Source organism: Cuculus canorus, chromosome 2 (genome assembly GCF_017976375.1).
Source record: "Cuculus canorus isolate bCucCan1 chromosome 2, bCucCan1.pri, whole genome shotgun sequence".
NCBI lineage: Eukaryota > Metazoa > Chordata > Aves > Cuculiformes > Cuculidae > Cuculus > Cuculus canorus.
In genome coordinates, this window is record NC_071402.1 from 49124383 (window position 1) to 49135859 (window position 11477).

Here is an 11477-nt window from a genome sequence, read left to right on the forward strand (position 1 = left end):
TTAATTATGTGGTGTGGCATCTCTTGCGGGGAAAGGTGGGGAGACAGCAGGACAGTCAATGCCATCATTCATGTCCTGCTGTAGCAGGAGTTACTCATAGGCCAGGTTTCCTTCTTTATTGCTGTCACCAAATCCATTCCTGGACAGCCCCTCTGCTCACCAGGCGCATTAGTCCATCACACACAGTGTTCAGCAAAATTCAGTGCAGTGAAATGTTTCTCTTGTTGCAGAAGCAAGGTTTCAAAAGTCCTCCTGTGGATTGCTGACAGCTTTGGGAACCCTTTGTGTTAGCGCAGATGAGGGGCCCTCCTTCCGGAGCACGATGGCTGACTGCCAGTGCCCCTTCCATCTCGGATCTCTCCCGCCCTGCCTTTCTAGGGGGGAAAGCTGGGGAAATGTGTTGGTCACATTGTTAGGCTCATACTCAGGAAAATCCTGTTGTCCTTCACTGTGGGCTATGCAGAATTTCCCCTGCTTTGCTGACTCTCCTGTAGCTCTGAGAGATGAGAGATCGGACCTGCAAGTAGTTGGCTCTTCTCCTTTCTGCATGAAGAGAATTACTCTGTGAAACTATTATGGGCTAAAAAAAGAAAACCCAACAGCAAAGTGACATGCAGGAACATTTATATTTGCTGGTTAGAAAGTAAGAAACGGCTCTGTGCGGTAGTTACACCATTCCCACTTCACTATCCTTACCTTGCATCAAAGCTAAGGGAGGGGGACCCCCCCCTTCCCTAAGCAAACAAGGAGAATTGGATAGGGGAAAGAGGCTGCCATTGCTTATCCTGTGGTCACACTCGGCGCTTGATCGTGACCCTGCTGCCAGCCCACTGCGATGCACGAGCCAGGGGGAATAGTTGTATAATAGGTAAAACTGGGCAGGCAGTGGCCACAAAAAGGAAGTGATTTACTACTGTGTCAGTGATGGTACACTATTTATAACACTCACTATATATTCCTCTAAGCATTTATACAATAATATATCATTTCTGCATAGGTTATACATTTTAATACTAAATTTGGTTACAAAATATGTTGCCTAGGCAGTCACAGACTATTTTTCTTCACTCAGTTGCTTGACATAAATTCCTGTTTATCTGCTGGCAGTGGTTTTATGTCAGAAATACATTGGATTTTTAAAGGACAAAAGACTTTTTCATTTAAAGGACTTAGCTGGAAATATTAATATAAAATAAAAATTTTAAAAGCAGAAAGAATTAAAATCTTTTTCTGTAAATAGTTGTTTCACTGTTTTGATCAGTTTTAGCACCAAACCCAGCAATGTGAAAGGACGCTACACAGATTTACATTAAAAGTCTCCTGTGAATATTGCAGTCATTAATGTACCAACTCAAAAACTCACCTCACTCATATTATTTAGTTTCTATGACAATGAGTAACTTTGCTTCAGTACTTTGGGAAGCTTTTTAGCGTGTGAGTACTTTTGCTGGAAGAGAGGATTTTTATTTTTTAGTTTTTATCTTAAAAAAACAAACATCTTTGTTTTTAGTTCAAAGACATAGCACTTGGGCTAGGGTTTGGGTTTGTTATTTAAATTGACACCATTAGTGCAGATTCATATGTATGTAAATACAGATTTGTGTGTTTGTATGTGAAAGGTGTGTGTAATTTGTGAAACCCTCCTCTTCAAGACATAAACAAGAGGAAAAAACCCACGCAGTTTCCAACTTATCCTGAAAAGCATTGTGTCAATGGGCAGGCATCCAGCAATGGTGTTTGGTTGTTTTCTCAGTTAGATGGTTGCCATCTGGCATTGATAGTGAGATGGCATTGTCATCAGTTTCTAGATGCAGGAAAGGAATGAATCCTCATCTGTTTCCTGTGGATAAGCAAAGGGTTGATAATCTAGTAAAATCTTGTTACCTTAAAGAAAGCAGGCTTGGAATTTGTTTACATAATATAAGCCAGCTCTAACTTTTATGTTGGTGTAGGAAATTTCTTGAGAGAAGGCTGACATGTTAAAAAACTTACCTCTTCGCAAAAATGCCTCAAGACAGATGCTTTTCAAGAGGTTTCTCCTACTTTTTTCTGTACTATTCTTGCAGTTAATTTTATTTTTAATAGGAGAGAAAACCCCAAAGCATGCACCTGGAAAGTAATAGAAGGATTATTTGATGCAGAGTGGTCTTTCAAGCATTCTTTTAATATTTTTAAGTAAGTTTTAGGTTAAGTATGATCACTATAGTGTTGCAATGTACATTTAAAACAAAAGGCGCAAAAGCTATACGGAACATCTGTTGAAAAAAGTGGTTACAACTTACCCTGTCTAGAGATGAGGTAATATCATGGATAACCAGTTTTTTATCTGACTAGCATTTCTGTTTTGTCTCTTCCTTGTTGCCCGTAAATCTTTCAGCTTTTTCCATAGTTGTTTATCATTTTTCCTGTTTCCAGTTTTTTACAAGTTGCTTTGTCTGTGATCACTTCACAGTAGAGGTTCTGCTGGACTGAGGAAGTTCAGCTGGCTGAGGCCTTTGCGAAAAGGAAGAAATGGTGGGCAACCTCTTGAACTTACGAAGGAAAAAAAAATGCTTTTCACAGCTGACCCTTTTGAAACTTTCTCATTTTCCTTGGTCCTGGCTGTTGATTTGTTAGTTTGTTTTGAACGTTTAACGATGCAGCTGCTAGCTTTCAGTACCCAAATTGTATCTTTATTGGGGAAATCTGCTTGCACTTTATATTAGAGAAAACGTCACTGTTTATATTGGTGTCCCGTTCCTCCCCTGTAATTTTTCCTATTATTGTTTAGAATAACACCCAAGTCTCTCTCAATAATAACCTTTAAAAGATTTCTGCGTTCAGAATCAACTTCAAGGGAAAAAAAGAAAACCAGTAATAAAGCAAGGGAATCTTTTCATTAAATATTTGGTGTATGGGTTGACTGTATTAACCTTAAATCATTCCTGTAATATTTTCTCCTTTCCTTTGACTCTTCAGATGCTCACGTAATATGCAAATCATTTTACAATGGATACAAAAGAAACATTAAATATATTAAAATCTGCATTTTAATAAAGTTGTCAATGTATAATACATGTCCTGCAACTGAGAAAGAATGATAAAAAAGCAATAAAAAGGTAATATAGGCACAGAACTATTTAATAACTTTTAATGGTTTACAGTCTGATAAAAATAAATGTGGTCTTGAAGCTGTTGGATACAGGTATAAGAAATATCCTAGTCTGAGTTTGATATGTTTTAGCTATTTGGGTGTAGCAGACTTACGTTGTTCAAAAGCATTTGCTCTTTCCTTTGAACTGTAGAGATTAAGCTTGTGGGCGTGTTTCTTTCTCATTTCAGATGGAGTGGATGTTGAGGATGACCCCACTTGCTCATGGCCAGCATCATCACCTTCTAGCAAGGACCAAACTTCCCCAAGCCATGGAGAAGGTTGTGATTTTGGTGAAGAGGAAGGAGGTCCAGGGTTGCCCTATCCGTGCCAGTTTTGTGACAAATCGTTCAGTCGCCTCAGCTACTTAAAGCACCACGAGCAAAGTCACAGTGACAAGCTTCCTTTCAAATGCACGTATTGCAGTCGTCTCTTCAAACACAAACGGAGCAGAGACCGCCACATAAAGCTTCATACAGGAGACAAGAAGTATCACTGCAGTGAGTGTGATGCAGCATTCTCAAGGAGTGATCATCTTAAAATTCACTTAAAGACTCATACGTCCAACAAGCCATATAAGTGTGCCATTTGTAGACGTGGATTCCTGTCATCTAGTTCACTGCATGGTCACATGCAGGTTCATGAGAGGAACAAAGACGGCTCTCAGTCTGCTTCCCGGATGGATGACTGGAAAATGAAAGACACTCAAAAATGCAGTCAGTGCGAAGAAGGCTTTGATTTTCCTGAAGATCTTCAGAAGCACATCGCAGAATGTCACCCCGAGTGTTCCCCTAATGAAGACCGATCGGCTCTTCAGTGTGTTTACTGTCATGAACTCTTTGTAGAGGAAACATCTCTGATGAATCACATGGAGCAGTCTCATAATGGTGAGAAGAAGAACGCATGCAGCATTTGCTCTGAGAACTTTCATACTGTGGAGGAGCTGTACAGCCACATGGACAGTCACCAGCAGCCAGAGTCGTGCAACCACAGCAACAGCCCATCTTTGGTAACTGTGGGCTACACCTCAGTCTCTAGCACCACTCCAGATTCCAATCTCTCAGTGGACAGTTCAACAATGGTAGAAGCAGCTCCCCCTATACCAAAAGGTCGTGGAAGGAAGCGGGCAGCTCAGCAAGTGCCAGATATCACTGGTCCTTCAAGTAAACAGCCAAAAGTTACCTATAGCTGCATTTATTGCAACAAACAGTTGTTTTCCAGCCTTGCAGTTTTGCAGATACACCTGAAAACTATGCATTTAGATAAACCCGAACAAGCCCATATCTGTCAGTATTGTTTGGAGGTATTGCCATCTCTCTACAATCTGAATGAACATCTTAAACAAGTCCACGAAGCTCCGGACCCAGCACTGATTGTTTCTACCATGCCTGCCGTGGTGTACCAGTGCAACTTCTGCTCTGAAGTGTTCAATGACCTCAACACCCTTCAGGAACACATCCGATGTTCTCATGGATTTGCCAACCCTGCTGCTAAGGACAGTAATGCTTTCTTTTGTCCCCATTGCTACATGGGTTTTCTTACAGATTCTTCTCTGGAAGAGCATATTAGACAAGTCCATTGTGATCTTAGCAGTTCCCGTTTTGGTTCTCCTGTGCTTGGAACCCCAAAAGATCCAGTGGTGGAAGTGTATTCTTGTTCCTACTGTACAAATTCTCCAATATTTAATAGTGTTCTTAAACTGAACAAGCATATCAAGGAGAACCATAAGAACATTCCTTTGGCATTGAATTACATCCACAATGGAAAAAAATCCAGAGCCATGAGTCCCTTATCTCCTGTAACCATTGAGCAGACCTCTTTAAAGATGATGCAGGCAGTTGGAGGTGCTCCTCCTCGTCCTGCAGGTGAATATATTTGTAATCAGTGTGGTGCTAAGTATACTTCCTTGGATGGTTTTCAGACTCATTTAAAAACACATCTTGACACCGTCCTGCCAAAACTGACTTGCCCTCAGTGCAACAAGGAATTTCCAAATCAGGAGTCTCTGCTGAAGCACGTTACCATTCATTTCATGATCACCTCAACCTACTACATCTGTGAAAGCTGTGACAAGCAGTTCACTTCTGTGGATGACTTGCAGAAACACCTACTGGACATGCATACATTTGTGTTCTTCCGCTGTACCTTGTGCCAAGAGGTTTTTGACTCCAAAGTCTCCATTCAGCTACATTTGGCTGTGAAGCACAGCAACGAGAAGAAGGTATACAGATGTACGTCTTGCAACTGGGATTTCCGCAATGAGACTGACCTACAGCTTCATGTTAAACACAACCACCTGGAGAACCAAGGCAAAGTACACAAGTGTATCTTCTGTGGTGAGTCCTTTGGTACAGAGGTGGAACTGCAGTGTCACATTACTACGCACAGCAAGAAGTACAATTGCAAGTTCTGCAGCAAAGCTTTCCATGCTATCATCTTGCTGGAAAAGCACTTAAGGGAAAAACATTGTGTTTTTGAAACGAAAACTCCAAACTGTGGAACGAATGGAGCATCTGAGCAGGTTCAGAAAGAGGAAGTGGAACTGCAGACCTTGTTGACAAATAGCCAGGAGTCCCATAACAGCCACGATGGCAGCGAAGAAGATGTGGACACATCTGAGCCTATGTATGGCTGTGACATTTGTGGAGCAGCTTATACCATGGAGACTCTCCTGCAAAATCACCAACTTCGAGATCATAACATTCGACCTGGAGAAAGTGCCATAGTGAAGAAAAAGGCTGAACTTATTAAAGGGAATTACAAGTGTAATGTGTGTTCTCGAACATTCTTCTCTGAAAATGGACTCCGAGAACACATGCAGACACACCTGGGACCAGTGAAACATTATATGTGCCCAATCTGTGGTGAGCGGTTCCCATCTCTTCTGACTCTTACTGAACATAAGGTCACACATAGTAAGAGCCTGGATACGGGAAACTGCAGGATTTGCAAGATGCCCCTCCAGAGCGAGGAAGAATTTTTAGAGCATTGCCAAATGCACCCTGACTTAAGGAACTCCCTGACGGGGTTCCGCTGTGTGGTGTGCATGCAGACAGTGACCTCCACGCTGGAACTGAAAATCCATGGCACGTTCCACATGCAGAAAACTGGAAATGGTTCTGCTGTGCAGTCCACGGGGCGCACACAGCATCTCCAGAAACTGTACAAGTGTGCTTCTTGCCTGAAGGAATTCCGTTCAAAGCAGGATTTAGTGAAACTTGACATCAATGGTCTGCCATACGGTCTGTGTGCTAGCTGTGTTAATCTCAGTAAAAGTGGTAGTCCAAGTGTCAACATCCCTTCAAGCAGTAACAGACAAGGCATGGGCCAAAATGAGAACTTGAGTTCCATTGAGAACAAAAGCAAGGCAGGGGGACTGAAGACTCGATGTTCTAGTTGCAATGTTAAATTTGAATCAGAAAGCGAACTCCAAAACCATATTCAGTCAATCCACAGAGAACTTGTTCCAGACAGCAACAGTACACAGCTGAAAACACCACAAGTATCTCCAATGCCCAGAATCAGCCCCTCCCAAACTGAAGAGGTAACCCTTTTTTCTTTGCTCTTGACACTTTTCATCCTTTTGGAAAAAATCCCCCTTTTTTCAATCTGTCTTGTCACTTGTCATGAAATTCTTAGGCTGAACCATGTTACATTTCCATCCATAGCCATTAGCTAGTAATTACTTGCTTCTTGATATGCCTTACGTCTTGGATTGAATTGTGCAGAATAGGACTAATTCCAGTCTCCCTAGGATATTGTCTTCTATATCACTGAGGAGACCTGTCTTCATGCCAGCACAACTGAGATCTGGAATCTTATCCTAGCTCCCTTACGTATTGGAATCCCCAGCTAGGAGTTGTGCTTACGGCAGAGAGCTTTAATGACAGAGAAGAAATATACAGTGAGCCAAAATGCTGGCATAAGTGGTGGATTTTTAAAAAATATTTGTGAGCAACAAATTGAGGATGTTTTTTGTAAACTGTGTTGTAAACATTCCTTTTTCCCTCTTATAGCATATTTTGGTTAAGTAGAAGTGCAGTGCTAGCCTAAGGTAAATTGGGAAATCAGTCCTTTGGATGCAATTCCTTGTTGTGTTTATCTTTCCGTTCCTGATGAACAACATTTTGATGTCACTGAAACACCTAGTGCCTGATTATTGAAATCCTATTCTTGCAACGTAGCTTAGAAAGTAAATACTTGTGTCAGAAAAAAACAAAGGGTCAAAGTCTTCAAAGATCTCATCTGCTTCCTCAGTCACCAGTGACGATGTAGTACCTTTGAATGGGACAGTAGGTTGGTCATGTATGGAGGGAAGGGAATCTGTTTTATCTTCAGAAGTATTATCAATAGAGCGACTTAAAGTATTTTAGGCATAGTATCCTGCATAATGACCCCTCATAGTTCAGGAAGCCTAAAAATACAGCACAAACAAATGATAAGAAATAATAGCTTTTTTTCCAAGAAAGCTTTTAGCCTCTAATGGTACAAGCATGGTGCAACCCATTGCTATGAATGTGTATGGATACCCTGTGGCTAGGGAGCTGCTGCTCTTCCATCACCTTCCTCACTCTCTGTTTGTGAGCCCATCTGTTGGGTAAGAAATCTCTCAGCGTGTCATCCAACAGTGTTGCGCAAACTGGAGAGCAGGAGGGAGGAGGGCAGATATGGAAGGATGTGTGGGCCAGGAGGTAAGTATATGTGGAGCTGCCAAGAACATAGCTGGAGATAGGCTGGGAGAAGGCCACTGAGGAGGCACAGGGTCTAGAGTGCTACTGAGAGGGAAGGAGACCGTGGAGACAAGAGTGAAGTGCTAAGCAGGATGCATCTGCCAGGGGAGGACCCTATGCTTTCATGACTTCCGCATCTCCACTTGGCACATTGGGACCTGGGATGAGGCGTGGTTTGTGGAAGGAGCAGGTTGTTAGACTGAGAATTGCAGGTATAAGGAAAAACTTCTTTTTAAAGAAGAGGGAAAAGGAATGGCTCCCATTAGATGTGATTCAGGCCATTGATGGTCCCGTAGTACTGCTGCTGATTGGGAACTGCAGGGTTACCAGCTGCATGGTTTGGGTAGATTCAGAGTCGTCCTGGTTTCTGTTTCTGTCATCTTTTCCCAAGTGACTACTTGAAATCTCTCATCCCAGCCATGTTGGAATCCAGTTCCTGCTGCCCCAAGCACAATCAGAATCATGCATGTTGAGGCAGTTACCGTGATGTGATGTTACCAATTTGTCATTCTCTTTCTTGTAAAATAGGCAAAAAGAGTTCTTATGTCGTCTTCTGATTAGCATCATGTTCCTCTTGCTCCTTTCGATTTTTGTCTTAGAAATGTTTTTAAGGTGAAAAAGCCTTTTAAACTACAGCAAGATTTGTGAACAGCATTTGCAACACTTTCAAGTCACCATTTGTCCCTCACCCTCATTCAGAGATTGTAAACTGATTTTACAGTGTCTATGGTTCTAGTTTCCACATAAGTAACCTGGACTTTCATATTCTTTTCTCATGGGAAGCACAAAGCTATCAAGTTCCTGATAGAGCATTAGTACTTCTACAAACCATAAATGCATGTTTGTAAAATCCTGAAAGATCACTTCTTTTTCTGACAGATATTACTACTTTCAAACTGTAGTGATGCAAGCATGAGAATACGCCAATATTCTCATAGCAATGAGAATAAAAACTGAAAGGGGTAACACAAAGATGTTTAACTATATAGGTTGGATGTCTAGGCTGAGGGTAATTAAAACAGAAGCATATAACACAAACAGTAAAACCAAATTGGATTTCTAAATTTTGTTATTAGTCGGTGGCATTGCTACTCCACTGGAAGGGTGTTTCTCTAATTGAATGGGATGTTGAAGGTGACTACTTAAACATGGTATTTTGGGGAAATTTCATTGGGGAAATGTTTCATTTGCATTATTGAGAGTCATGTGGTTTGAGATGCCAACCTTTATATAAAGAATGTTTCATTCCAGATGCGAGGTCTTGTTGTCAGACCACTAATAGTGCTGAATACTCTTTGTTACTCAGAGATTACTGTGCTAAAAGTACTAGAGAATATCTTTTTTGAGATAAAAGATGCCACAAAAAAAAAAAAAAATCACCTCTGGTTTCTTTGCCAAATATTCTTACGGTTAACCTACAAAGCTTCCCTTTTTGTGATACCATGCAATTACCTTAAAATGGTATAATGTCATCAGCTAAGCTATCACCTGCTGAGCTCACCCTGCTTGCAAAGTGAAACATGTTGACCTGAATCATCTTCACTGAAAGTGAACTTTCAGTTGGGATTGGAAATGATGGGTAGTGCTCATCATCATTTTTAACTCAAGGAACAGATCCAAACTTATTAAGCTGATTGTACTGCTGAATCTATTACCCATAAGCTATCAAACAGACTTAAATACACGCATTGTGGATAGTTAGCTAGCTATTAAAAGAGCTCTAAAATTCTTAAGTCTATAACTTATTCTTTGAGCTTAATGAGATGTTGAATTCAGATTGTAGATTTCTTGTAAAGATCTTGAATTATTGCCTGACATTCTTAGGCTGTGGTAGTAATCTGGGTGTTAGCAAATATTTAAAAGTGGAGAGCAAAGTCTGATATAGTGAATTTGGAACTAGACATCAATCCTTTTTCTGTCACTCGTTTGCTTTTTTAACTTGGACAATTCCACTTGAAGATCTCTGCTTCATTTTCCTTATTGAGAAAATAAGACTGATACTTCTCAAAATGCATGTTGCAGTGCTTAATTGCAATGCATTTTTTTGTAAAGCATTTGGAAGATGAAAAGCAGTGGTCAAGAAACCTGTGCAGCCCTGCTTCTGTTGTTCCTGCTCAATGTGCTGTCACGCACCTAATGAGAGAACTGCTAACTCAGCAGAAGGTGTGCCCTGAGCTTCTTGAGTTTCACAACTTTTATGCAAACATTATCATACCAGTGTAACAATACAATAATAATTATACTGTTTATTGCTTAGCTGGCAGGAGAGGAGGGAATGGACTCCAGTTTACACCAAGAATTTACTGGCAAAACCTGTCTTATGCTAGTGTACCCATACGTGCAACTGCGCTCAGTTTGGGGTCCTGTTGATAACTTCCAGAGTAGATGCTCAGCGAGCATTATTGCTTCTGTAAGTAGCTTAACTTATATATCACTTTGTTCCATGAGTGTGAAGCTCATGTGAATACTGTATTACCCATGGCAATGTAGACAGTTCTTCATTAATAATAAAAGAACACTCTGGGGTTTCTGGTCCTGAGAAGAGAAGGAGCAGTGCAAGTACGCTGCCAAATTACTGCAGGAATAAAGAAGCTTATTTAGGTGTCACAAAAGACTTGCAGAAACTCACTATAGCGGAGAGTATCAGAAACGCTGGACAAAGGAGAGAACTAGCAACTGTCACACCAGAGTAAGCGTGATTTTGGGGCTGCTCTTCTGTCCTGTTGTGGTTGTGCAAAGCCATATGCCAGAATGGGCATGTGACAGCAGGGGGCACCGGGCACATCACAGCAGCATTCTGGAAGGAGCCAAGAAAGTGCAGGCTGACAATGCTGCAGAGAGCTGGTGGCTCCTTGAAACTCAACTTATCCAACCTCAGATGAATCCAGAAATGGTACCACCCTGGGAGAAAGAATGGAGCTCAGGTAAGGTGTACTGTTCTATCATTACTTCTTTTCTCTTTATTCATGGGCTCTGAATCTGTCTTTCTGCTCCCACTATTCCTTCTCTCTTCTCAAAACACTGCCAGACTCACAAAGACAGAAAACAGGAACTGCATTTTGTGGTAGCCAGTTTGTTTCAACAACATACACTGGCAGTCAGAGGCAGAAAGAAGAGAGAAAAGACTGTGAGCGACCCAGAAATGTTCCCAGATGCATGCTTTTGGCAGAGCAGGCAATAGCGTTTTAGCAACATACATCACTGTTTATGCTTTTAACTGAAAAAAATGCAGTGAAATCAATAGTCATGCATTTAATTGAAATACATAAAGAAATTAAAATAATCCTCCTCATCGGCAATCCAGGCTGATCATTCTGACTACAGAATTTTTATGAATAAGCACATAAACTTGTAATTTAAACATAAGAAGTAGTGCCTTGGGTTTCCTGTCAGTGAATCCAAGCCCTGAACAAGTTATTCTTACTCTGGATTTTGGATTTGGGGACAGAAATACTTAAAGAAGGCTTTGAAATAGTTTGTGGAACTAATCTGTGGCAAACATATTTTCTGCTCTGGAGTTTCAGAATGAGCTCACTAAAAATACCATTTTTGTCTTCTTGCATAATTTTGACCATATTTTCAGGAAGGTATTGTTTAAGATGTGACAATATATGTCT

General features: G+C 41.0%; 1 protein-coding gene across 11 annotated transcripts in view; it reads left to right on the plus strand.

The window, feature by feature from the left end:
• ZNF521 (zinc finger protein 521) overlaps positions 1-11477 on the plus strand; it is a 235871-nt gene that overhangs the window by 91539 nt on the left and 132855 nt on the right. For all 11 annotated transcript variants that reach the window (XR_008448491.1, XM_054058508.1, XM_054058515.1 and 8 more), the window contains one exon: positions 3322-6674. Coding sequence is in view for 10 of the 11 variants with exons in the window: in XM_054058508.1 (XP_053914483.1) it covers positions 3322-6674 (3353 nt within the window). In the remaining variant the exon portion in view is untranslated. The remainder of the gene's footprint in view (positions 1-3321; positions 6675-11477) is intronic.